General features: G+C 40.6%; 2 protein-coding genes across 8 annotated transcripts in view; both read left to right on the top strand.

Moving 5' to 3' along the window:
* The first annotated feature begins 3,014 nt into the window (after positions 1 to 3,014).
* smurf1 (SMAD specific E3 ubiquitin protein ligase 1) lies at positions 3,015 to 16,202 on the top strand. Of its 4 annotated transcripts, none has more exons than XM_026350384.1 (18): positions 3,015 to 3,279; positions 8,830 to 8,868; positions 9,397 to 9,505; positions 9,683 to 9,816; positions 9,926 to 9,991; positions 10,141 to 10,216; positions 10,589 to 10,800; positions 10,913 to 10,997; positions 11,462 to 11,608; positions 11,946 to 12,171; positions 12,542 to 12,645; positions 13,075 to 13,189; positions 13,262 to 13,440; positions 13,568 to 13,705; positions 13,829 to 13,949; positions 14,090 to 14,291; positions 14,629 to 14,713; positions 14,797 to 16,202. In XM_026350384.1, the coding sequence occupies exons 1-18, from the start codon at positions 3,225 to 3,227 to the stop codon at positions 14,894 to 14,896; spliced, it is 2,193 nt and encodes a 730-aa protein (XP_026206169.1). In that variant the 5' UTR covers positions 3,015 to 3,224; the 3' UTR covers positions 14,897 to 16,202. The 4 variants fall into 4 exon arrangements, with proteins under 4 accessions (XP_026206169.1, XP_026206170.1, XP_026206167.1 ...); XM_026350385.1 differs by having other exon boundaries at positions 14,638 to 14,713; XM_026350382.1 differs by having other exon boundaries at positions 13,075 to 13,440.
* An 852-nt stretch (positions 16,203 to 17,054) lies between these two features.
* Positions 17,055 to 27,307, top strand: part of rnf216 (ring finger protein 216) — a 37,444-nt gene continuing 27,191 nt past the window's right edge. For 3 of the 4 annotated variants that reach the window (XR_003297964.1, XM_026346663.1, XM_026346651.1), the window contains exons 1-13: positions 17,055 to 17,191; positions 17,997 to 18,116; positions 19,507 to 19,637; positions 19,900 to 21,237; positions 21,469 to 21,545; positions 22,102 to 22,210; positions 22,407 to 22,568; positions 22,680 to 22,791; positions 24,009 to 24,142; positions 24,643 to 24,693; positions 25,102 to 25,239; positions 25,649 to 25,797; positions 26,293 to 26,371. Coding sequence is in view for 3 of the 4 variants with exons in the window: in XM_026346663.1 (XP_026202448.1) it covers positions 18,050 to 18,116; positions 19,507 to 19,637; positions 19,900 to 21,237; positions 21,469 to 21,545; positions 22,102 to 22,210; positions 22,407 to 22,568; positions 22,680 to 22,791; positions 24,009 to 24,142; positions 24,643 to 24,693; positions 25,102 to 25,239; positions 25,649 to 25,797; positions 26,293 to 26,371 (2,547 nt within the window). In the remaining variant the exon portion in view is untranslated. The remainder of the gene's footprint in view (positions 17,192 to 17,996; positions 18,117 to 19,506; positions 19,638 to 19,899; positions 21,238 to 21,468; positions 21,546 to 22,101; positions 22,211 to 22,406; positions 22,569 to 22,679; positions 22,792 to 24,008; positions 24,143 to 24,642; positions 24,694 to 25,101; positions 25,240 to 25,648; positions 25,798 to 26,292; positions 26,372 to 27,307) is intronic. The other variant, XM_026346673.1, reaches the window with a different exon arrangement.

Below are 27,307 nucleotides of genomic sequence, written 5' to 3' on the forward strand. Positions count from 1 at the left end.
TCCATTTAGGGTTTCCCTGGAAAGATATCAGTCAAGCTAAAACCATCTCCTTTCCTCACCCCATGGCTCGGCCTATCTTCTCCATCCCTCGCCCTTCCACACCTCAATTTTCATCCAACTGTGTCTCTGCTCTGAACCATCAGTTACTGCCTCTCTGTGCATCCTGTGGGATCTGGAATGAGCGAGACATTCAGAATTAAAGTCATGGACACACAGAGATAGAGTCTTCTACATCAGTAGATGTAAAAATACTCACACAGTCCACCGTAAAGCATGTTCATAAGCACATGATAAAATGTTAATGCAATGTGTCAGCTGCGTGTTTAGTTATTTGATTATGTATGGCTTGGTACTGTACTGTTAAAAGTCCTGTATTCCAAATGTTACTTAAAAATACATAATACAATAAATACAAAAAATTTATATATTTAAATAATGAAAATTTTCTCTGCAAATGTAGTTAAGTATAAGTAGCATTTAATACATGTGAGGGGTTGTGAGATCATTTCAGGCGAGGACAGAAAAGAAAAATATTCTATGCACAAATTCGTCGATATCTTTAATTAAATAATTAATTTTGTACTTGTCTATTTTTTTGAGTGTTACTTATACTGCATTTATGTATTTTAAAACTTATCTGTACATTTTTTGTAAATGCAAATGTCTATTCAAAGTACAAATCCAGTTCAACTGAATTGTAATCATAAATACACATCTGAATCCATCTGAAATCTTATGCAGTAGAATTTTTAAATAGCATACATCTGAAATATTCAAGTTAAACACAAGTACCTCAAAACTGTACTTGATTAAATGTTCTTAGCTATTTCCCAGTGCTGCTGTCTTAATCTTATAATGTAGATTCCTCAGAAATTAAGCACCTGTTGCTTCTGTTCCCAAGAAGTGGAAAAGAACCAAACAAAATGTCCTCACAGAACTAGCATTGAACTAAATGATATCTACCAAAACCATACAAGGATGTGTACTGTACACACACACACACACACACACACACACACACACACACACACATAATCACATCATCACACTAACAGCTGTTCATGACCCTGTCTGAGGGATAAACTCATTTGTGTGTGTCTCTGCTGGCTGCAGCCACCTGTGGAGTGCTGACAGCGTTAAACATACAAACACATGCACAAGTGGGAATGAGACAGATGTAGTGAGTTGTAGATGAAAACAGAGAAGAACAAGAAGAAAAGAGACAAAGAACAGAAACGGACTCAAACAAAAACTGCCCGTCTTTGTGTGTGTGTGTGTGTGTGTGTGTGTGTGTGTGTGTGTGTGTGTGTGTGTGTGTGTGTGTCTGGTGAGCTGTTCCACTGCTTATGTGGATTTGCTGTGTGCTGAAAACAGGTTCCTGTGAAGGTCCATTGTTCCAGCAGCAGCTAATGCTGCAGCAGTGCAGCTAAACCCAGCTAACGTTCCTAATGCCTCCTGTCATTATCCACGACCCACCCAGCAATAGCTCCTCCACTATTACAGCAATTTAAAGCTACATCATAATAGATAAAGCAATAGATTGACATCAACTTCCATCAAGCCACCGATTTGCATCCTAATCCGATTTTTTGGAGTCATATCCCCCACATACTGTGTTTTATCTAACTTATAATGCAGTTCAACCTTTGGATTATTGTATCATGTTGTTGTGGGAAGCTCCAACATTGCAGAAGTTGTTTGTGAGAGACCTTAACAACAACCTATTTAACAGCCTTCCTTCATATTTACTCTCATATGTGATCTCTCATTAAAATCTGCTATCATATTATTTATTTTATACTCGGATCAGGGCATATTGTGGTACAAAAATACAAAATATAAAAGTCCTGCATCCTCCTGGATTTATTGTTTCTCTGTTTTGATTTTAGGTATGGAAATGACAAACCTCCTGGAATAAACTCCTGAGATTTTCACTTACACTTTTCCAGCAGCATCACTTCTACTGTAGACTTACTGGTTAAGTTTTAGTACTACTACAGCATTCAACACGTTTCAAACCCATAAGAACAAAATAATGAGAAAAAAATGAATCCCACTATTTTTACTTGAACCAACATTGGTATTTTGACCTTAGGCTGTTAAATAATAAAAGACTGAATACAAATCAGGGGTGTGGGTGGGTTGATGCAGGCAACAATGAAAAACAACAAGCTCTTTTGAATTGATTATTATACAAGAGATTATTAAGGAGAACCTACGCAACTGAACTTTATTGATAGCTGGTTGTGTGGGGGAACAGAATAACCATCAATAGAATTATAGGATTAGAGAACTTTTTTCTAGATAATCTTTATTTATTTTCTCACAGAAATGTATTTAACTTCAATTGAGTGATGTTAGAGAAACTTCACTTGAAGTAGAAAGATGGAAATCTTACTTTTTTTTTTTTTAGACTTAATACCCTCCAGCTGGTGATGTGGCCACATGTGGGTTTGAGAGCACATTGAAAATGTGTGGTATTTTCACGTAAACCTGTAAATTATCTGAATGTTTCAGTATTTAGAAACAGAAGAAGTTATGTCAGAGAAGAAATATTTAAGATTCTGCACTGTTTGTAGGTCAGAAGTCAGATCACCTTGAGGTTTAGCTCTGCCACTGAAGCGCACATTCATATGATGATGATTTATACTTATCAGAGGCTCTAAATCAACTTGTGTTCATTTTTCACGTGTCAAATAAACATTAATGTGCAATAAAATATATTTACGTGCATATATATAAATGTATATATAGAGAGAGAGAGAGAGAGAGAGTTACAGATAGAATTTTAACTATTATCAATAACCATACATAATTGGGGGAATTTCCTGTCTTGGATATAAAATAAAAGTAAAACCAAAAGTCAGGAGGGAGTCTTTTTTGTGTCTTTTTTGTTTTTTTATTAATTAAATGTTCTGAACGTTTCCTCAGAATATGATCCTCACGGGCACGCCCACGCTTCCCAGACGCGAGCACGCAGCGTTTCACCCGTTAAGAACATGACGTCAGTACGTGCCTGAGCCTGCCCGAAAATGTTCTCCCGTGTTGTTGGATTTCGAAGGAGCGCAAGACTTTGCGATGAAATAATACATTTTTACCCGTGAAGAAAACAAAAACAACCCGCATGATTTTGTACCGAACTTATTCGTGTCCCCGCTGAGTGGTGAAACCGCGTTTTTGGGAGACTCCAACGAGAAGTTTGTGTGATCGTTTTTCCCGGAGTGATGTCGAATCCTGGGACTCGGAGGAACGGGTCCAGCATCAAAATCCGACTGACAGGTAAAAACCCGAGACGGAAAGAAAGCGCTTACGGTGCATGTTTCAGCTGGGGCTACGATGTTTTACCTGTGGTGATGTTGTAAATTAGTCGACATAACACGCCGCCCTGAAGTGTCTTTGAGGCTTTCCTCATCTGCTGTTTGCCCAAACATCCGGTTTTTGTGTAGCCAGCAGAGCAGCGCTAGCATTAGCGTGTTAGCTGAAATGCTAACCAAATTACCGAGAGGACATCCAAGAAGCGGTCCACTATCCTGTGGGTTTCTCCGCTGACAGAACCGACTAGCCAGCTGTTTTCGGGCCACTGTACACGCTCCAAAGCCATGTTCAGAAACTTTATTAGTTGCTAACCCCTTAGCGAGATAGCGTTAGCTAACAGCAACACTGTTACTAGTTAATCTTGAACGTTTGCTAGCTACACCCAGTTTTTGGGGCTGACCACCAGCAGCAGCCTTCGCTTGACCTGAATGCGACGAGTCCTTTTATCAAGGATATCAAAATGTCGAACAGCAGCCTCTATGAGAATCGATCTGTCGGTAGATGTGACATGCTAGTCTAGATTACCCGTGAATATGGATTGGCTGTGTCAGCTATAGCTAGACAAATGTCTTAGTGGTTAAAGTTGCCCATACCCACAGCAGCCTGACACGTTGTTATCTCTATTAAACACATTAACGATGTATTGATCTAAAGCGTTTGGTTTGTCTTTCTGGGCTCAGACTCTCCTCTGTAGGACACACGACCCTTTCTCTCTCGCACAGACACATTCACGCACGCACAGCTGCAACAATGGTTTTTTTTACTGTAGCTAATGTGACCCCACAGGGCATCTAGGTCTCTCTGTTCAAATGGAAATCACCCCCCTGTTCCTCTGGGCAGACGCCTTGATCTTGTTCTGATTCTAAGAAAATCTGCTTGCTGGTCAACTAAGTATTTGTTCAAATTGTTTGTAGGAATCAGGGCAGGAGCACACACCAAGTATTTAACTGTGATGGTTGTTTTTGAGTAAAGATGTTGTTCTAGATACTCATGAAGTCAGTCTATTGTAATGTCTATTTATTCACCTATGTTGTCCCTCTTTTTGTGAAACTCAAAAAGAGCAGAACATGCAGATCATCAATTTTAAAATTGATTCAAGTTCATTTGTGTTGCCAAGTATCACATCCAATAAATGAATGGTTCCCCTACAGCAGAAGTCCCTGACTGAAATCAAGCCCTTTTAAAAACACAAGGGAAAACTCCAAAAGTCATTATATACCAAAGAGGGAAGTACCAAAGTAAGATACCTCATCACACACCAAAGGTTTACAAAAGAGGTAAAAAAAACAGTTTTGGATAGTGTAGTGGTAACATCGCTCAAGCTCAAGATTATCAATTATTTTTATGCATACTTGTTTTGCAGGATCCTTCTTCTCAACTATAAATATTTTCTATGACATTAAGGTTTTTTTGACTGTTGGTCAAAAATATGCAAAATTTTTCATGCCATTATGGACTCGGGGAGCTTGTAGTGTAGTGGAAGGTATTTTATGCTACTGGGATTTACCTTTACAGACCAAACAATTAATTGGTAGATAATTTGACAATAGTAAATCATGATCTGCTGAACTTTTAAAATAAATACTAAATACACTAGTAATACTAAATAAAGTACTAGTGCTATATTTCATCCAGAGTACATTGGGTCCAGTACCAGTCTAGTGTAACAGTAGTAAAAAAAACATGAGTGGAGATGACTGTGTGCAGAGTGTGCTCGTGTACATACATGTGTTTGTGCGCGTCATTATTTCAGCATGGATGCAAACGGAGGTTATTGCCCCCCTCGACTGTGCTCTGCCCCCACAGGTATGAGTGGAATTCTAATTGGGTGAGGAATGTGCAATGAACCAATGGGGGTGAAATGCTGCCTGGATGGCCAGCGCTCTGTTTAGTCTGTCAAAGAGTGAGGGGTTGTTTGGCCTACATCAGAAAGGCCTGTGCGTCTGAGGCAGGGACACAGACAGACAAAGACCAGGCAAGCCTGACACTGGTTCACATTTCAGAGATTGGGTTGCGTTCATGTGGGCATGTTTTAGCTAGCAGAGAGGTGACTGTTGCGTCTTTGTGGCTTTTTTCTTTTTTGTAGATAAGCTAAAGTTAGCTGAAGGAGAGCTGGGTATAAGCTAAGTGTCACATTATCCTTGGGTAATATGGCTTAGTGAGGGGGAAAAAAGTCCATTTTGTTTAGCAATGTGTGTAGAACCTAAATTGTACTCCTGTAACAGAGTGTGACTTTCAGATAGTTGTCAGCGTTTAGTCTTGTTAATTTATTCTGTCACTTTATTTTACACTATATCTTTCAAGACTATTTATTGTCATGCAGCCGTCTGTTAATATTTGTTTATGTTCTCGTCAAAATGTATTATTTTCACAAAATCTTAATTATATACAGGGGTGCCCTCAGGACAATGCTAAATGTGAGGAAAAAGTTGTTTTGTTTTGGTATCGCTGTGATTTATTGTGAATAAAGACAAAATATCAAAGATCAAACCAGTAATTATGGTTTATTCAGAATAATGTTAATTTAGTCACAGAGGCAACATATGCTTCTTAAGTTTTGGTGCCAGGTAGTCAGATTGGATGCTGAACTCCCCAAGCACCAACACAGGGCAGCGTCACGACAGCAGGTGACTTGAGATATAAGAATGGGAGGGATGGAGGTGGAAAGTTGACAGGGGATTACCTAAAAGAAAAAGAACAAACAGGAAATACACAAAAAAGCAGCTAAAGTGTGTGTGTGGTGGAGGGGCCGAGAGGAAAAGGGGGAATCATGCTTACTTTCTTAGGAAGCAGCATAAGCACTTTTAATCCTCTCACTTACTGAGCCTGCAGCATGTGCAGAAGCACACACGCATACACACAAGCAAACAGACGTGTAGAAATGTGAATGAAGAGCTCGACAGTGATGAGGCAGAGACTGAATTTTCTTGAGCAAAGGGCTTGTGATTACCTTAAACCTACTTTCTGTGAAGTCAATTAATCGTGTGTGTATGTGTGTGAGTGTGATGGATGCTAGTGGAGGCTGTTATTAAGTAGGTAAGATATTTGCTTGTGTTCCTGTGGTCACTGCTCTCTTTTTTTTGCAGCAGCAGAGAGGAGACGGTTACAGAGAAAAAGACGGTCCACTCAGCACCATCAGGGTTTTAGAATTAAACATTTTTTGCCACATCTGTTATCACTGTTATCGATTTCACAGCACTGCAACTTGGCATCTTTGCCAAAAACACGACCATTATTTGTGATTTAATAAGTTTTAATGAGATTCTAAGCAGCTTGTGCAGTTTTATGGTCCTATCATTACCTGAATAATGGCCAAAGCACAAAGTGCAAACCTTTGAAATATTTGTGGGAGGTGGTTGAATGTGCTACAAACATGCTCTGACTTAAAATTCCTAGAGGAGCTGCTAGTGTGGTGCAGAAGTAGCCCAATGTTTCATCATCTTCCTTGTACTGTTTCTACTTCTTCCCTTAAGATTGAATGAATAGTGTTTTTTTCCTGGTGGCTCTCTCCGGCTCTCAGGGTTTCTTTTTTTTCTTTAACAAAAGAAAAGACTTGGATGCAAAAAAAGAAAAGAAGCACAGGGGGGGATTGAGAACCAGCTTAGCTTGTGGCTATGTGTCTTTACCAGCCACGACCTTGGCAGGAGGACCTTGAGGAATTTCCTGAGACACAGAGAAAGAGCCTGTCACACATTCAGTGCCACAGAATAGCTGGTCAGGAGGCGAAAAAACGAGAGAGAGGGGGTGAAATTAGGGGTGTCTCTCCTCTCTGGCAAGAGACAGAGACAAGAAGAGGGTGAGTGGAGAGGATAGCACAGCAGTGACAGAGAAAGCCCTCCTCTGCTGCCAGTCTGAAAGAGGAGGCATTAGAAACTTGACTCTCTCCTTCTGTAGCTGTGTCTCTTGTCGAAAAGATGAGATCTTATTATGGAATGTGTGACTCAAGAGGAGGAGGTATGGAAAAGGTTGACGAGGAAGAGGCAAGGATATCCTGCAGCCCTTCTCCATGGGTTAATCACAGGAAAAGGACCATGCTACACCACCACAGTCACCACATCCGAAACCACTGGCTGACTGACTAACTTCCTAGATGGATGTCTGGGCCAAACCAAGTCAAGACACATTTTTAATTGGATCTCAGTGCTATGATAAAGGTTCGGGTGGTGTAGCAAATCATTTGGGAACTGCTATAATGGATCTTGAAATTCCTTTTGTCCTTCTCAGTTGGTATATTTCCCACCATTGTCCAGCTATCACAGGTTATGTTTAGGGCCTGAAGTAAAAGCTATTGTAGTTTATAATTAAGCCACAGATGATTTTTGTGATTAATCATTTTTGTCCATATAAAAAGCTGTGTTAATATTTTGCAGAGCATTTGTAGCAATAAAATAATTTAAATGATAATTTAACAACTGTAAACACAATATAAACTACACATGCTGATAAAGAGTATGTTTTGCTGTAATAAACAGTAATTGTATTCATCAGATGTTGCATTCAGTTCCTTAAAATCAGCAAGACATATCTTACTCACACTGACATTTGACGACCGTACTCACTTTCTATAGAATTAAAGTGGCAGAAGTCTGGACTCGGCATTGCTCTATCATCTACACATGAACACCAGAACAGAAGCTTGTATGGTTTAACATTTAAAAATACATTTATTTCCAACCACTAATTCCTCAGACTGACGCCTGTGTCATATGCTACTACAAGTCATTTGTCTGTAGTCAGGTCATGGGACTTGGCTATTGGCTAATGGCTACTGCTGCAGACTGAAGACGCTACATTCATCATGAACAAATCTGGAGCCACTTTGTTTACATATTCAAGTATATTGTGGAATGCATTCAGAGCTAGGCATTATGATCCAGAGTAACTGTCATTGTAGTTTTTATGTGAGTTACCCATATTGTGGTCAGTTGTGAGTGTATTACATCAGCCTTAAATACAAGTAAGCAGCTTGTTTTTGTCCAGTGCTCTATAATCAAGACTTGTACACATGACAGACTGAGCATTGAGTGTGTTTCTATTGGTGTGATTCACCTTATTGTGGTTCCGTTGTGTGTTTTTTAGAGGTAAGTAGAGTGACATCTCACTGCTGTCGCACCACACAGGGTGTCTGGCAGACAAATACACACACTCAGTCATACAGACAAACTAAACATTCACACATTTACAAAGCCTTGGTCAGTTTGAGCGTCACTCTCTGAATCCACAAAAAGAAAAAGGCATTCTGCTCACTGTAGGCGGCCTGTGTATGTATGTGTGAGTTTCTGTGTGCGCAGTGGTTCTGACACTGGCCAGTAATTTACTGCTCCCCCTGTCACATACATTTTCCTGATCATTACCATCCTCTGGCATTCATATATTATCCAAACTAGCGTTCTTCCTCCTCAGACATTTTTATCTGCAAAAGTATCCATTAGTTGCAGCCTACACACTGTGAGATCATTTACATAGTTGCGTGTGTGTGGCGTTTTGTTCATAATGATTTTTTTTGTTTTGCAGTATTATGTGCCAAGAACCTTGCAAAGAAAGACTTCTTTCGTAAGTACCTTTTTTATTGTGCTCATTTCCATGGGCATGAATCTTGCATTATGATGGTGGGAGATGGATGATGCCTTTCACTGAGGATCTGTTTGCCATCAAAGGCAGTGTTGTAAACAAATTGGTGTTGCTCGGGCGCTGTGCCATAATCATTTGCACTTCTGCTGTGCCCTCACAGCAGGGAGAACTGTTTACCTCTGATAGCATCATAATAACAAGTTTGGCTGTGTAGCCTGTGCACACTGCAGCAATCAACCCACGATCAGATGATTTGTTCCTGGTCTTAAAGTTTCTGCAAACATACCAAATTAGATTTGTGTTTTGATTGGCAGGATCAGGCTCTTCATTTCCACCACTTATCATTATCACTTTCATTACCCTGTCAACTAATTGGCTACAGACCACTTTCAGAAAGTTGTACACATTTAGTCAAATTCCTGTAGCTGAAGAAAGGTGTTTTAACATTCAAAGATTAGCTCATTGTGACTTAATATAGTTGATGCAGACGGATAAATTATGTCTATTTAGGACTGCCGGATCCATTTGCCAAGGTTGTGGTGGACGGATCAGGTCAATGCCACTCTACAGACACAGTCAAGAGCTCACTGGACCCCAAATGGAATCAGCACTATGACCTGTGAGTCCCCTGCACCACGGTCTGCTTGTTTTCTTTGAGATGTTAAATATAATTACAAATGTTTGACTTCATTTTAAAGATGTGACTGTTTATTAAACATACTGTATGTATTCAGTGTTTTACTTTCTATTTAGAATATCTGGTTAATGCAGAAGAATGTGCTGTGTTCTCTTTAAGCTACATTGGAAAGACAGACTCCATCACCATCAGCATATGGAACCACAAAAAGATCCATAAACGACAGGGGGCAGGCTTCCTGGGCTGCATACGGCTTCTTTCCAATGCTATCAGTAGACTAAAAGACACAGGATGTAAGTGTTTTTCTGTGTAGTCCTCAGATTTTAATTAGACATGCATTATCAAAAAAAAAAATAAAAGCATTTGGCTTAGATGTATTTTTTTGTCTCCTCTTTTTTTCAGACCAGCGTCTAGATTTATGTAAGCTCAACCCCTCGGACAGTGACGCAGTGCGGGGGCACATTGTAGGTAAGGCTGGAAGCACGGATGTGTAATCTATACATATTTCTCCAGGGTTCTCTCTTTCCTTGTCAGTTTTCTCTCACTGTGTTTATTCTGTTTTCCCTCTCTGTTGTATACGAGTGTTCACTGTCACTTTTCCACCTGCTTGTTTCCAGTGAGCTTACAGACACGAGACCGCATCGGCAGCGGAGGCCCAGTGGTGGACTGCAGAGGATTGTTGGAAAATGACGGGTGAGTGTCACGATAAATCATTGGGCGTTTCACCTTGTTCACACCTTGCTCACATGTTTTTTTCTTGCTGCTGATTGGGGAGATGAGTTCAGTGAGTGGGAAGTTTATAACATATATTCATATCATTTTTGTATGGGAACAATTGCACTAGACCTTTGTTTGTCAAGTTGGTGTCTGATGTGAAGTAGGTCTTAGACTTATTTGTGTTACAGGATCATTTTAGTCATAATCATTATTTGTTTAATCTTCTCAAACTCTGATACTTTGAGGTCCAAACAAAAAGCAGTTGACCTAGCATGTGATTTCCTTACAAGTGGAATAAACAGACTTCAGTAGTCGTGTATGTGTGTGTGTGTGTGTGTGTGTTTACAGGCCTGTGTTTGAAGGATGTTTCAGTGAAGAGCCGCTGCCCTACTCAGACCCCACTGGTGCGGCAGGCGGCGGGAATTGCCGACTTGACTCACCCAGTCAGGAGAGCCGTCTTCAGACACAGCGAATCAGAGGACAGGACTCTCGAGGCCATTGTCACACACCTCAGAACAGACCTCACGGGCACCAGCCGCCTGACCTGCCAGAAGGATATGGTCAGCTAAAAACACTAGATTCTGTTGTTGCTCTTAATACTTACTTGACCCAAATCTCTCAGATTGCACGCAGAAAGTAATGCAACATGTTTCTTTGCAAAAAAAAAAACAGAGCAGCGAACAACAGTGCAGGGCCAGGTGTACTTCCTTCACACACAGACGGGTGTCAGCACCTGGCACGACCCCCGGATACCACGGTATGATTACACCCCACTTCACTTAATCTAGTCCAAACATAACCTAAAATGAGATGAACCTTGAATAAACCTCCAGAAATTGAGGTCATAGCATCAGCACAGGAAGAGGACGTAGAGAAGAGGACACATGGGCCATAATGAGGATAATACAGCAAATATCTAACATTTAGAGTTTTACGCAAGTTAAATGAGTATTTTTATGATGGCAAAAATTCACACTCAAATCAAGAAACTTGTTTAGAACAATTTGACAATTGATCCTCACGTTCATGTTAGGGTTGCTTCATGCTCTACCCGACTGATTCTGTCAGCCGTCGCCTGTTGCTTTTAGACCAGAACCTCCAGAGTCTGGGTTTAGACAAATATGATGGCTTCGTACATTCAGTTTGTAGAATTGAAAGTGTTACAGAGACAACTTGTTGAAAGCACAGAATCTTCACTCTGGTAACTTGTCACTGCTGCAGGGACTTGGCCAGTGTGAGCTGTGAGGAGCTTGGTCCGTTGCCAGTGGGCTGGGAGGTCCGAAGCACAGTGTCTGGGCGGATCTACTTTGTGGACCACAACAACCGGACCACACAGTTCACAGACCCACGCCTACATACGATTATCAGGTAGAGGCATGCACAAACACTGCACATACGCTTTAATAAGAGTGGCAGATATACTAGACATGTACAGAATAATTGGTTTAATACGTTGTTAATCTGATCAGTGCTGCGGTCAGACTGGAGCTGAACGTGACCTACTAACAGTCAACAGATCTGTTAATGCTGATTTGTGTGATTTACAGAAATGAGGGCTTATAGGAGATTTAGCTGCTTTGTGCACGTGTGTGTGTGTGTTTGTGTGTAATCTATTCTCCTATATATACTCCTGTTTGGCGTTCTTCCCTCTGACCTCATTGTCTCTCTTACATCCTACTTTTCTTTAACTTCTTTCCACCTCCAGCCAGCAATCCCAAGCGAAGGAATCTTCCCAAGGCCCCCAGATGGATGTTGGGGGCGAGGAGGGTGTAGGTGGAGGAGTGGGTGGTGGCGGAGGGGATGGAGATGTGGCAGCGCGCTACGAGAGAGACTTGGTCCACAAATTGAAGCTGCTCCGCCACGAGCTGTCCTTGCAGCAGCCACAAGCGGGACACTGTCGCATAGAGGTGTCACGAGAGGAGATCTTTGAGGTGGGTGCAGGTGTGACGTTGAGAAAGAAGAAAATGAAAGGTTATTTTAAAAAAACAAAAAAAAAAATTTTTTTTTCCCTGAATGTTACATAACCAGACATCGATGCAAGCAGATCCCACAGTTGTACAAACAAATTTACAGTTGAGTTTTGAAAGAAGTGTTTATAATACAGTGAAAGTTTACATTCGTACCAACACTTTCACACTGCTCCTGACTCATACAGCAGTCACAACAAGCCATTGTTTCAGTGTCTTTCTCTGAAAAAGAGCAGAGAAGAAGCACATCCTGTGCATATTTAACCACTGAACAGAGCATCAGTGATCTAGTGAACAGAGCCGTGGCTCACATTTGTTGTGTTTATATGTATAGGAGTCCTATCGACAGATAATGAAGATGAGACCCAAAGACCTGAAGAAGCGTCTGATGGTGAAGTTCAGGGGAGAGGAGGGACTGGACTACGGAGGGGTGGCCAGGTAATTCTCAGGCTCAAGCAGACAAGCTTAGCTGCTTTACCTGATGCAAGATTTGTTGCTGGTTAAACTTCTGCTCAGTAAGAGCTGTGAGGGTGTCCATAGGGGAGCAAAAAGATCTGATATCACGAAGTACTGCTAATGACAGTATAGTAGACAGTGAAATGGTTTGTTCCTCTTGAATTATTTTGTTTGTACAATAGTTTCAGCTTAGCCAGGGATGACTGAAAAGTTTGTGTAAAAGTGTGTAATCAATTTAGTTTCTCTGATCAGCAGTCAAATTAGAACTTTAAAACTAACAAAGAAATCCATTTGGTGGGATTTTCTTTGAATTCATAAGGTTAATTACAGAACTAAATACATTTTAGCGCCGCAGAAGAATTGAGAGCTGCTAGTTTGCTACATAATGTTTGCTCATGTGGTTGTGTTTAGGGAGTGGCTGTACCTGCTGTGTCATGAAATGTTGAACCCCTACTACGGCCTGTTCCAGTACTCCACAGACAATATTTACACGTTACAGATCAACCCCGACTCCTCCATCAACCCCGTGAGTACACACAAACACACACACACTTTGTGGTTTAACCCAACACTAACCCTGTGTCTCTCTTTTCCTCAGGACCACCTGTCTTATTTCCACTTTGTGGGTCGTGTGATGGGTCTGGCAGTTTTCCACGGTCACTACATTAACGGGAGCTTCACACTGCCCTTCTACAAACAGCTTTTGGGCAAACCCATTCAGCTCAATGACCTGGAGACCACTGACCCGGAGTTGCACAAGAGCCTCGTTTGGATACTGTGAGTAAATGCACCTGCTCACAGGTCAGGTCAATGTAACAGGAACTCCTCAGTTTAAGTCCTGCACTGTCCCCCAGAGGACAGATTTTCCATTTCATTGTTACTTACTGTAATGCTCTGTGTGCAGAGAAAATGACATCACTTCAGTTCTCGACCACACATTCTGCGTGGAGCACAATGCCTTTGGGAAGTTCCTCCAACATGAACTCAAACCTAATGGCCGTAATATCCCCGTCACTGAGGAAAACAAGAAGGAATATGTCAGGTAAAAGCAAGATGGAACGTTTTTGGTCGTATTTAAATACTGCGCCACATTCCACGCTACGTTTGATGAGCAGAAATAGTTCAGTGTGTATTTACTAGTTCTGTGCCATTTTATGTTTTCCAGACTGTATGTGAACTGGAGGTTCATGCGCGGGATTGAAGCCCAGTTTCTAGCTCTTCAGAAGGGATTCAGTGAACTCATCCCACAGCACCTCCTCAAACCCTTTGACCATAAAGAACTTGAGGTACATGTGGACACTCAGAGTAAAATAAACAGTTTGATTTAATCACCTGCTATAGTGTGTGGCTTTTGTAATAGGCACTCATCATGTTTTATTGGGTTTACTTTGTCTTTTCATTATCTTTTCCTCTTGGTCTTCTCCAGTTGATCATCGGTGGACTGGGGAAGATCGACCTTGCAGACTGGAAGACAAACACCCGCCTAAAGCACTGCACAAGTGAAAGCAACGTGGTGCGGTGGTTCTGGCAGGCAGTGGAGGCCTTCAGTGAGGAGAGAAGAGGACGACTTCTGCAGTTTGTCACAGGCTCCACCAGGGTCCCACTACAGGGTTTCAAAGCGCTGCAGGGTGGGTCATGCACTGGCTCAGTAACCATTCAAATCAGTTAGAGTTTGCTTTGATTGACTTAATAAGTCTTCCTGAGGTTGGATATAAATGTGTTTATACACACATATAAGCAGTAAAACACAGTTACAGCAAAAGTGCTGCTGAAATCTCTACAAAACAACCCCAGTTTAGTATGTTTGAGGCTAGTATAATTTACTCTTTCCTCCATAGAGTCATGCACAGACAGTCCAAATCCCAAAGATCCTTACTTGCATCATAGATTTCCTTTAATAGTTTCTTTGTGTAATGCTCTATGAATCAGATTAGAACAGTGATAACTAGAATGTATGTGTGTAAGGTTCTACAGGTTCTGCAGGCCCAAGGCTCTTCACCATCCATTTGATAGACGCCAACACGGAGAACCTACCCAAGGCTCACACATGGTTAGTACATGTACAGTTGCTCTTATATCTGTGTTTGTGTCCAGAGTGGGGTCACTCATTTATTTATTTTTTTCTGCTTTTAGTTTTAACAGGATAGACATCCCTCCCTACGAGTCTTACGAGAAACTTTACGAGAAACTGCTGACTGCTGTGGAGGAGACCTGCGGCTTCGCTGTGGAGTGACGACCAGCAAACACACAGTCACACTTGCACTTGCACACAACTATTTGACATTTTACACACACCTCCCGTAAACTGAATATCATGTAAACAGAGCGGCCAAGCATCACAAGAATACACCGCCTCTTGCCACCTCTTCGCCACCGAACTGTTGGGGGTTAAACGAGGAAGCACAGCAGGAGTGGGGGAAAAAAAAACAAAACAAAAACATTTAAAAAAAAAAAAAAAAAAAAAAAGAAGTATTTTAAAATTTTTCAAATGTTTTGAAGAAGCATTTTTATTTTTCAGTTTTAACAACCTATGATGTCATTCTTCAGAATGTCTGACCACCGCAGCGAATTCGACTCCAGTTACACACGAGTCCACAGACGGAATCAGCCAGTCACGTACGAGCCTGCGAACTGATTGTTTCTGTCTGCTGTCTGATAAGCTGATCGATTTGACTAGTATTCATACTTCATTTTTAACCACTGTCGTGTATTAGAGTGTGTGTATGTTTAAGAGTGTGAGGTTGTTTGTGGGAGTGAATGCGTCAGGCATGGCACCTGGTTACGCTATTTAAAAAAAGAAAAGGAAAAAAAATCTAATGACCCTGCTCCTCTGTTTGGTTTCTCCCATTTGTATCTGTGACCACTCTGATCCACTCTGATATTTTATTATTTATTACTAAGTGATTACTGACCAAGCTGCTATATGCTCTACGAAGAGCCCACACTAATCTCTTCATCACCCCCTCCGTCAGAGTTGAAGGGTCAATTCACTTGCAATTCAAGTAATCCACAAAGTGGATTTTATTGCATTTTGTTACATTTTAATATTCATATTATTGCTTGTCAATGTATGGAAATTTTTAACAGTTTGTTGGTGCTTTAAACACCATGTTACAAGCATTGAAGTTAAAGGGACTGACCATCACCGCCGTAATTCTAACATTTAACTTGATTAATGTTACGGAGAGTTCTGAGGGCGTGACCTGGATATTTTCCAAAACAATCGACAAGGATGAGAAGAAGGAATCAACTTCAGGAATTCTTTGGTTGTATGTGACATGTATAATAAAATCTCATAAGCCTTTCATTTATGTTTCATCATCCATTTCACCGTTTTTTAAAAATGTTTCTATGCCTGTCCCTTTTCTCCACAGCTTGAATGTTTAGAAAAGTAGTCATTGTCCTCAAGACCGCCATGAATGAACAAAGTCTCTTAATTAATTCTCCATAGAAGTGAATAAATTAAACGAATAAAAAAAAAAAAAACAGACTAAAAGTTGAGCGAGTAACATGGAAAAGGTTGGGATGTGTTGTAGATTGATGACTGTTACGCAGTATCATTTCAATCTGCATTTTTTAGGTTCTGAGTTCACTGTGTAATGGATGCAAGAGTATTGTAACTTACTATGTACTAAACATTTATGAAAAAATACAGTGTAAATAAGATTATATTAAAAGAATTTAAATTGAAAATATATTCCTTGTGTTATGTGCATTATGTTCTCTGTATGTAAAGTCTGAGTGGATAGTTGAATGAATGTGAACACTGACCTGTCAAATCAAACGTGTGTGTGTGTGTGTGTTTATAATTATTAAACAACATATGTATTTATTTTGGTGGAGACTTGAAAATCCCCTACAGGAACTTTGCCATTTAGAAATGCAGGTTTTGCAGTTTCTGCTGATGAGTTTTCCCTTTGTGATTTTAGATAACCAGAGTTGGCAGAAGTACACAAAGTCAGTAGTACTTAAAAGTACAAATGTATTCCAATAAGACAAAAACGAAAAAGTGCTAACTATGCAGAATTATGTTTTTATTATTGGAATAAAAACGTACAATTTAATTGTTTAAATGTTTTGCACTAAGAACCTAAATGCAAAATGTCTCTACAGCTGTCAGGTATTAGAAAATGCATGTGAATGAAAAATAATTCTACTGAAGTACAAGTGAAAATTATACTTGAGTACAGTACTTGACCACTTGTACTGATAATATTTCGGAATAGATTTATTTTATATTTATTGCATTTTCTTTCCACGTGCGGTTTTAAAAGCTCAGTAATTGCCCAGTTTCGTTATGAATAATTATCTTTGTTGCACAACTCTGTTCTCAGTTGTTAAATTAACCCCCCAAGAGCGCCGCTCCTCAGTCCGACTACACTTCCCAGAAGGCCACTGGCCTTACGTAGGGAAGGATGCCGTACTCGTGACGTCATATTGTTCTTGTTTTGGCAGTTTGTTTCGATATTCACGGATTGTCAGTCCACCAACAAGGCGTTTTGAACTGCTTACCCAACACGAAACAACGGTATCGTACATTTCTGCACTTATATTTGTCATACATAAATCTTAGATTGTACAGAATTGGTTTGAAGTAATGTACTGGATGGAAATCCAAACAGAAGTGAGCTGACTAGTTACCCTACAGGCTAGCTAGCTAACCAAGCTAAGCAACATTAGCTTAGCTGAGAGCTGTGGTTTGTTCTGAGTGTGTGCGCGGAAATGATCGATTGCTGTTCTGACGTGTTTGTTTTTAACCACAGCATCTTAAACTTTAAGATGATTTAGCAGTGTTGAGGCTAATGTCAAGACGTTTAACCAAATGCAAGTTTATAGAACTGCAACATTACCAGCTACTCGCACTGTTCGCGTCTGCTGTTTAACAAAATGCAAGATTTGCATTGATTTAATGCCAACTTTGATTTTAACTAAGGGGACTGGGGCTGAGTTAGCGACTAAAGCTAACAGAGACAACGTTATTAAATATCACAGGGGGCGTAGGTTGCCATCAAACCAACTTTCAGCTGATATTTAAATTAGGTAATTTAAAGTGACACAAGTTTCTAACCAGTCTTCGTACGTTTTACATTTCTGCTTTTTAATGAGCTTCCTATTAGTATAGTTCTCTTTTGCTAGCATGCATGTTGTCGTGTCTGTGTTCATTATGTTATTAGTCTTGTGTCATCAGACTATTTACAGTAACAGGGTGGAGTACAACCCTTCTCGATTTTTGGTAAATGTTATGACAAGTCATAGATTTTAAAGTGAAACCAATGAATTTCAGGGGAATACCAGCACTAATAACAATGTGTGTTTGTGTGTGGGGAGAATAGATGGTACTGATTCAGCAGTGACTGTGTGGGAGCTGGTAAGTGTGCATTTCACAATGGCAGATGGAGGCAGTGATGATGATGTCATTCACCTGGCAAGTTTCAACGTTCACCGAAGCCAAGGTGAGACACACCTTCATATCCTCAATTTTATGCATATGTGGAGCTCAGACTTTAATAAAACAATTTCTGTGCATGTTTTGCACAAAATAGCAGAGAATCATCTCTGTGTAAACATAACAATCAATACATTTTTAGCACCAGTATGCCTGTGAAGATTCTCAGTCATTCATGTTAAGTTATCCAGAAGTAAAGTCATGGCATCTGGACTTCCTTCTTGTTAGTTTAAAAAGGTTTCACTAGTCCAGTGCAGTGAAGAGTACTCTGAGGTGTAGCACAGGAGGAGCAAAACCTCAGGACCTCAATCAGTGGTGTATCTGCATTAAAAGGACAAAGGACACTCATGCATATTGGACAGAGAAGACAAGTGGTTTGAGAGAGGTGTGAGGGAAACTTTGCATGTGCAAATAAACACCCCCTTTCTCAACAGAGGTGAAGGCCTCAGACACAACCTGTCCTCTATTTAATATGCTGCCCTTTCATCCATCCGGAGGAAGATCATGTCCAATTCACACATCCATGCCTACATGCCCACTTTAGGGGGTTGGAGGAGTTGGCAGAGGTGTGATTATTACATCTTTTCACACCCTCTCCTTCCATTGTTTTACCTAAACAGCCTATTCAGGCCAAGTGTGAAGTGGATAAATCTGTGATCTCTTACCAACTATACTGACTGAAGAATCTACTTGGATGTCCAGTTGCCATGACACAACTTGCAGATATTTTACCGGCAGGTTGTGACAGAGGATTAAAATATTTTGTGTTGTGACATCTTACAGTATACTATAATTTACACATGCTACACTAGGTTTGGAATCAGGCTAATATACTCTTCTGTCATATTGGTTCAAGTATTGCAAAATATTGTAGTGGATATGACAGAGCTGGTCGTTATAGTTTCAAAATTGCAGTTGCGTTGCTCTTCAACTTTAAGCATTACAGCAGGGATGTCACTAAGCAAATGAGCATTTTGGCAGTGACCTGCTTTTGTATTTATTAAATATAATATTTGCAAGATTTTTGTTTTGCGGAAAAAAACTTACTTTGAATCTAAAAGTACTTTAGATTCTAGAATCTAAAATCTAAAAGTACTTTAGATTAAATTAAAGGCCATTACAGTGTTAGAAAAGCTTCATCAGTGTTTTTACTGGATGTTTTACCAAAATGTATGCATGTTCAGTAAACAAGCACCTTTTTTTCCTTTCCGCACTCTTATCAATGCTATTTAAATATTTTCAGTCCTCATGCATTGTACTCAGAGTGCTAATAATAATTGTATGTTCTTGTGTGTGTGTGTGTGTGTGTGTGTGTGTGTGTGTGTGTGTGTGTGTGTGTGTGTGTGTGTGTGTGTGTGTGTGTGTGTGTGTGTGTGTGTGTGTGTGTGTGTGTGTAGGCTCCATTGCCCGTCCAAGGGAACTTATCACTATTTCTGATGACTCTGATGAGGAGCCTGTGACTCTGGTACCTGGCAGTCCTGTTTTAGTACCAGATGATGCTGATGATGATGACATCAAAATACTGGAGGTGACTGACAGATAAAATTCATATTCATATTTTTTTACTGTGCAAATTGTAGAGAAATGTTTTTTTTTTCATCAAATTTTGTGCACAGAGGGTAAGTTTTATACAGGTGTAAACATGTTTTTGTTATACCGCATGTCACAGAACTTTCTGCCTTCGTGTTAGTTGAAGAAGTTACTACTGAAGTAGCATTGTTTATATGTATATGTATGACCTTTTTTATTAATGTCAAAAAACCTCTCTTGTCTTCTGTGTTTTCCCACAGCAGCTAACTCCTGCACGAAGACATGTGATTCGCCCAGCAGCGAAATGGAGTGGGGTCTCTCGCAACCTAATTCAAGTTGTAGGTCATAGTGGTTCAACATCTGGGTTTCCCACAGAAGACCCCGGCCCTGCCCCCTCTACCTCCAGAGATGCCAAGGCCAACTCCTCCACAGTAACGCCAGCCATACAAACACAGACACCAGTGCAGCCTGGCACATCTGGACTTACACAGCCCCAACCAGGGCCATCATCATATACACTGACTCAGCCACAACTTAGCACAAACTCACAACAACAGGACGGTACGTCAACAAACAAAAATGTGGAGCTCCATACTGTTTCTATTCAGACCATATCTACCTCCACAAATGCCAAGGCTAATGCCATGTCATCCAGTGCACCCACACTTTTTCAGCCTCAACCCAGCACATCTGGACTCACACAGCCACAAGCTGGCCCTTCAGCACACTCATCCATGGAGCCCCAGGCGAGTACCTCTGCAAGCGCCACACCCTGTGCGGTAGCAGTGACTGAATCAACCGTTTCCAAAAAGACTCAAGAAAAGGCTAGTACAAGCACTCTTACACAAGACAATTCTCAGGCCAGTACATCATCTTTGCAGTTAAAGACTCACACACAGACAGAGCCTCAGCCCGGTACATCGACACAGCTCCGATCCAGTTGGACTACAACCATACAGCCGCAGGTCATCCAGGTGAAGGAGATGAAGCTAGTTGTTCTTCCTCAGCAGCCAAGCATCCAAGCCTCTGCTCTGATAACCCAACCACAGCTGCAACTCAGGACGCAGAACCTGCAGCAGCCTTTGTTACTAAATCAAATGCAGGGCAATCTCATACAGATTGAGCCACAACCCCTGGCCCAGGCCCCTGCCCAGCCTCAAATCCAGCTCCCTCAACCCCCTCAGGTAATACCAGTGATCCCACCTGCAGTGCTTATTGCTGCAGCCCCAGAGAGATTGGGACATCCAGAGGCAGGTCACCGAATCATCCTGGGGAGCCAGGCACCTGGGGAAGCAGTTCCCAATCCCCCACTACAGGCTGGGGTCCGTAGCTTAAACATCAGAGTGTCTAATGCAAACTCTAACCCCCCTGCTCCCATAGCTCCAATAGCTTCAGTTCCTCAGAATGTAAGAGAGGAGGCTCATGTTGCTCTGGCTCCAGCTCCAAACCCTGAAAGGGTCAACCCAGCCCCTGGGCTGGTCATGGTCCTTCCTGCACCAGAGGACATTCCCCGAATAGAGGATGCAAGGCCCGGCCCCTCTGTGCCACGAGCAAGACCGGAGGAGCAGCCACTCATCAGAACCCTAATCACTGGTGTTGTGAGTATCACTTAAAAGGAGCCTGTGCTCTAGTTAATTCTGAGGGTTTGTTCTATCTTCCTCACACATGAGCACCCAAACAGAAATAAGCAGTAAGGTCATATTTATTTAATATCAAGGTAAATAATTTTAATAGTAGTGTAATTATGCACTCAATGATCACCTCATCCGTCTAAACTCACTACTCATTTTCTGTTTGTATCACTTCAACCCGGTTTGTTTTCTCCACAGTTGGATCTGTTCCCTGATGTCCAAGAGGCCTATGTAGCAGAACTCATACGAACAAATAATGTGAAAGACTTGAATGTGTAAGAAGCCTCTAACTTTTGTACAGTATTTTATATAGAACTATGATAAGTGATTCAGGCATGTAGGACATTAAACTAATACCTACACTTGTATAATTTGGGTAAATGTATATTTTCTCTTACAAAGTAGACATTGTGGGTTAATACTGTGTAAAATGTTCTATATATATATATATATATATATGAATATATATGAATACTGGGGTTAATGTGAACATGTAATGCTGGTTTCAAGCCATCCTATTTAATGCAGAATTAATTAGCAAAGAGTCTAATAATGTCTAATTATTTTATTATATTATAAAAATACATTGAATATTATGATATCAGCTTTTTACAGTTTTACATTTACAGTTTTTTGGTGTCTCCTTTTTGGTAAACTGAGGTATTTTTACTTTAAAAGTCATATATAACTATGGCAGTTTGATTTTTATACAACAATAAAATCCATACTTCATTTTTTTTATCATTGTTGTAGGTTAATAGGTACAGAAAGGCCAGTGGTGAAATTACTACGCTTTTTTTAATATGCAGCACTGCTCTGTTGTGTTCTTAGTATCTGTAACCTGCTGTTGGAGAATCCAGAATATCCAAGGAGGGAGGCTGCAGCAGCCACAGCAGCTCCCACTAGCATCCTGCTGGAGTCTGGAGACACCCAGGCAGAGGTGTGTGTGTGTGTGTGTGTGTGTGTGTACACAGTTGATTAATATACAGAGAGAGAAAGAAAATATATTATGTTATTGAGTGTTTTAAATTGCTAAGGGAGAAGTCAATATTAACAGGATACTTTCCACGCACACTTATAAGTTGATGGGTCTTTGAGTCAGATATCTGTATTTATTCTGCTGTGGCTCTTTTCAGGTGACCGAAGACCTGTTTGACTACTCCAAGCTGGGCACGGTGGGACCTGAGGCTGTGATGCAGGCTGCAGACTTGCTCATGGCAGATTTCAGGATGCTCAGCTGTCAGGATATCAAATGGGCTCTCAATGCTATGAAGGGACACTATGCAATCACACGCAAGGTACCTGTGGTCAAGTAGTGCATCTTAGGAATGCAACTCCAGCTCTCCTTCCTTTTTCACCTTTATCAACTGAGTACTTAACTCCCCCTCACTCTCTCCCCCCTCTCTCAGGCCTTATGTGAAGCTCTGAAGAAGTGGCAAGATTCAGGCGACCCCTCAGGAAAGAGACGGCGGAGCAGAGCCTCCTCTGAGCGCTGCTACATTGATTTTCATTTTGAGCATGGTGAGCAAACATTCTCACTATTTGACTCTCACTTTTTTTATTCAAACCACATTTCTTCTGTCATTTATGTGCCTACCCCCATGTGCCTTACTTAGAAAACTGGTGCATGAAATAGTTTTCACTCCTATACACCCATCATTTAAACTTGATAAAGCTTGTCTAGTTGATTTGCAAAAAGCCTCAGTAAACGGGTTTGGCTGCAGAGCTGCAGCTCAGGTGCATCATTGGAAAACATTTAGGTACCTTTTAATCTCTAGACTTCCATTAGTGTTAAAATAAATAAATAAAATAAATAACTAAAAAATAAATAAAATTTAAACATGTTTGCTGTGATTTGGATCTTTCAAATCTATTGGCAAATTAAACGTATGTACAATAATAATAATAATAATAATAATAATAATAATAATAATAATAATAATAATAATAATAATAATAATCTTCTTCTTCTCTTTCGGCTTTTCCCATCAGGGGTCGCCACAGCGAATCATCCTTCTCCACCTAACTCTATCATGGGCATCTTCTACCCTAACACTAGCCAACCTCATGTCCTCTGTTAAGACATCCATATATCTCCTCTTTGGTCGTCCTCTTGTCCTCCTGCCTGGCAGCTCCATCTCCAACATCCTTCTACCAATATACTCACTATCCCTCCTCTGAACATGTCCAAACCATCTCAGTCTGGCCTCTCTGACTTTGTCGCTAACACAGGCAACGTGAGCCGTCCCTCTGATGTACTCGTTCCTTATTCTGTCTAACCTGGTCACTCCTAAGGAGAACCTCAACATCTTCATCTCTGCTACCTCCATCTCAGCCTCTTGTCTCTTTCTCACTGCTACCGTCTCTAACCCATAGAGCAGAGCTGGTCTCACCACTGTCTTGTACACCTTTCCTTTGAGTCTTGCTGACACTCTTTTGTCACACAACACTCCTGACACTTTCCTCCACCCGCTCCAACATAATAATAATAATAATAATAATAATAATAATAATAATAATAATAATAATAATAATAATAATAATAATAGATGATTATTATTATTAATCCCCATGGGAAAATCCTTGCTACATTTAAGGTGCTCATGGTTTGTGATTCAGTCTTCTCCAGGAAGACTTTGACACAGCCAAGAGGAACTGAGTCAAACCACTGACCCTGCAATTCATTTACGACTGCTTAGCCAACTGATCTCACTCACTTATTTCCCTCTGTCCACCAGGTTCGTTGAAGTATGACAAGAGAATGTATTTCCTGGAGAATGACCGTCGCTATTGCAGGACGTACAGCAATCTGGAAGCTTCTGTGCAGAAGGAGCTGTCGTTTTATCAGCAGAAAGCCAAGGAATGGGCAGAGGTATAGACATGCAAAGACAAGCACATGCACATTTCAAGAGTTAGGGTTCTACATGATGTTTTCATCTTAGTTACAATTTACATTACCCTTTTGGCTCAAAGGTTGAGGTGAGGGACTAAAGGAAGTACATTTAGGTTCAGTTTAACCAGTTTTTTCTAATACTTTTTTTTTCAGCTGAAGTGGTCTCACAGTCTCTTTTTCCACAACAGTAATATAAAGCTAGGGCATAGCTTTCATTAAAACAATGATTCTGGTGCCTCTAGTGAAGATTATAGTAGAGTCTCCCATCGTTACTGTCACGACCACTGTAGTATCGGCAGATTTAAATAATATGATCTCTTGGTTCTAAGACATTTTTAATATAGTTCAGTCAGAGCACCCTGTATGGATCACAACATGTGTAAGCACAGGTTGTGATCCATCAGTTGAATTTCTTACTGCCAGAAGACATGGTGGAGAATATACTGTCTGACAGTGTCCTGCCTTTTCCCTGCCTCCAGCATGAGGACTTCCTCCTGGCTCTGCAGGTCAATGAAGACGAATATAAGAAGGTACAGTAGGAACCACACATATCACTGACAAACTGATCCAGCCTTCACAGTTGAAATGTGGTCATTGTGAGAAATAAGCTGGTGCTTCATTCAACTAATCTTTTCTGGTTCTGTTGTCTATAAAAATGTGCTATAACATGATAACATGTTATGTTATTGTTATGTTACATGGGTTACGCTAAGTAATTGTAATTTTAAGACCTGTCTTTTAGGTCCTGCAGTTATGATGAGTGTGAAATAAATGTCTGAACTTAATTACAGATTTGATTTTCTAATCCTTAAGTAATGTATGTATGAGAGCTTACTTCCTAATCTGTTTAATACCAGAAGGTACTTTCAATAATTTCTGGAAAATAAGGCAAAGGGTATAAGTTTTACATTTACTACTGTACTTCATTGTTCGTCTAGGACGGCCAACTGATTGAGTGTGGCTGCTGCTATGGGGAGTTTGCTTTTGAGAAGATGACGCAGTGCTCAGACGGTCACCTGTTCTGTAAAGAGTGCCTGGTCAAATACGCTCAGGAGGCAGTGTTTGGCTCCGGAAAGGTACGGACTCGTGCTCATGGTTTTCCTCACATAATGGGAGAAGGGCTGGTGGGCTGATGTTGCTAGGCAACTATAAATGTCAATTAATGTAGAAAACAACTTATTGTGACTGTAAAGAGTGAAGGTTATTATAAATTCAGATATTGGTTGGTACATAGTATTGAGTCAAGTACATCTGGTCTTGTTCAGCTTTATCAAGCTGTATTTCAAGTTAGTGTTGAATTAGATTACATTAATAGTAGAAGAGGTTTCATCCAGCTCCGTCTACATGAAGAGACAGACACTGTTATCAACTGGGAACTCAGATTCTGTGTTTTTGCTGAATGTGTATACTTAGGCTATCAACTGAAGGTGGTTATTATAGTGCTATATTTGTCATTACTCATACATGTGTGTGTTAATGTTGCAGTTGGAGCTGAGCTGCATGGAGGGGGGCTGCCCCTGCTCATACCCAATGTGTGAGCTGGAGAAGGTCCTACCAGAGAACATACTGTGTAAATATAATGAAAGACAGGCGGAGGAGGCGGTCGCTGCCACCTGTGCTGATGAACTTGTGCGGTATGTATGTGTGTGTGTGTGTGTGTGTGTGTGTGTGTGTGTGTGTGTTTACACCTCATGGTTGTTTTGTATCTGAGCTCTTTACACAATTTTGCATGTAAATTAGGGGCTGGGTAGTGTATTGGTAACATCACCAACCTCCATGCAGGAGATCAGATTTGAATCTGATTTGAAAGATTTGCTTTTCTTTCTTTAGATTATGTTTTAGGCAGTTTAAAGATCTTTATTCAGGCTCTGTGAAAGTTAGATATTCAAATATTTTACACCATGAAACTGTTGTTCGAGAAAATTATCAGCAGATTGATAATGGCAATAATCTTTAGATGCTCTTGTGTTTTATGACGGGCAAACATATTTAGACTTACTTATAGCTGAATCAGCGTGTTAATATTCCAGAGGCTCTTTAGATATGCTTTTTGTGCCTCATGTACAGTTGGATCGTATATTTCCTCTCACCTTCACACCTCTATCCTCCTTCCTCTCTGGCCTCTGCAGATGTCCGTTTTGCAACTTCCCGGCCCTGTTGGACAAAGACAGGTCTCTGTTCAGCTGTCCCAACCCTCGGTGCCGTAAGGTCAGTCCTGTTCTCTGTGTTTATTTGCTTTAGTAAACACTTAAATGTTCCGGCAATGCCCGGCTGTTGTATTTAGAGATTTTCTTTCCTCTAGAGACCATAACTGTATGTTTACAGTCGAATAGTGTGGGTTTTAGTTGGTATTTGTTTTATGTTATGTGCATCCCCTGATGTAATAACACTTCGATGTTGCAGAGTTGAGTTATACTGTACAAAAGAGAGATTGGGCCTTGATTTGAATTCAAGAGGAGATGTGATGTATAATTCTTGTCTGTCATGACAGAGGAACTCTGAAATCTGTGTGTGAAAGGTGCATAAATCATCTGAGTGCAGCTGGGACGAGAGATAGAGATTAAAAAAAATTGGAGAGAGGAAAGATTGATGAACAGTTTTTGGAGCTGATAAAATGGTTCCATCTGGAGCGGTCGCCACCTCTATCTCCTTCTCTGTTTATCTCTGACCTCCTCCTTCTGTCTGAGGAATGCAGGGGGAGGTGGTGCTTTAAGTCTGCCAAGGCTGACACATGCATTCCCGTTGACAAGCTGCATTATTTGGAAAAAAAACACACCTACAGTCTTATACTCACTGTTCACAGAAACACCACTCTCTCTTCTTTCTCTTCATGTGTCTTTGTTTTTTTTTTTTGCCTCAGCTCTTGTCTGACGCTCACCGCATAGTCTCTGTCTGACTCAGCAAACACAGACACACTCTCCCTTCTCCTATTACATTTCTCAGAATGGGAGAGAGAAATGAGGTTGTATCAAAAATCCTGACATAATGTGTGTGTATGTACACAGTATATAGTAGCAGGATGGTTTTAGGTTAAGTCCTTCTCTAACTGCAACTGACATTGTTTTCTTTGTACACGTTTATCAGTTAATCAGACGTGGATTAGCAGTGTTGCAAATCTAGAAAACATTTTCTTTTATTAAGCAA

The sequence above is a fragment of the Anabas testudineus genome, chromosome 8 (assembly GCF_900324465.2).
Source record: "Anabas testudineus chromosome 8, fAnaTes1.2, whole genome shotgun sequence".
NCBI lineage: Eukaryota > Metazoa > Chordata > Actinopteri > Anabantiformes > Anabantidae > Anabas > Anabas testudineus.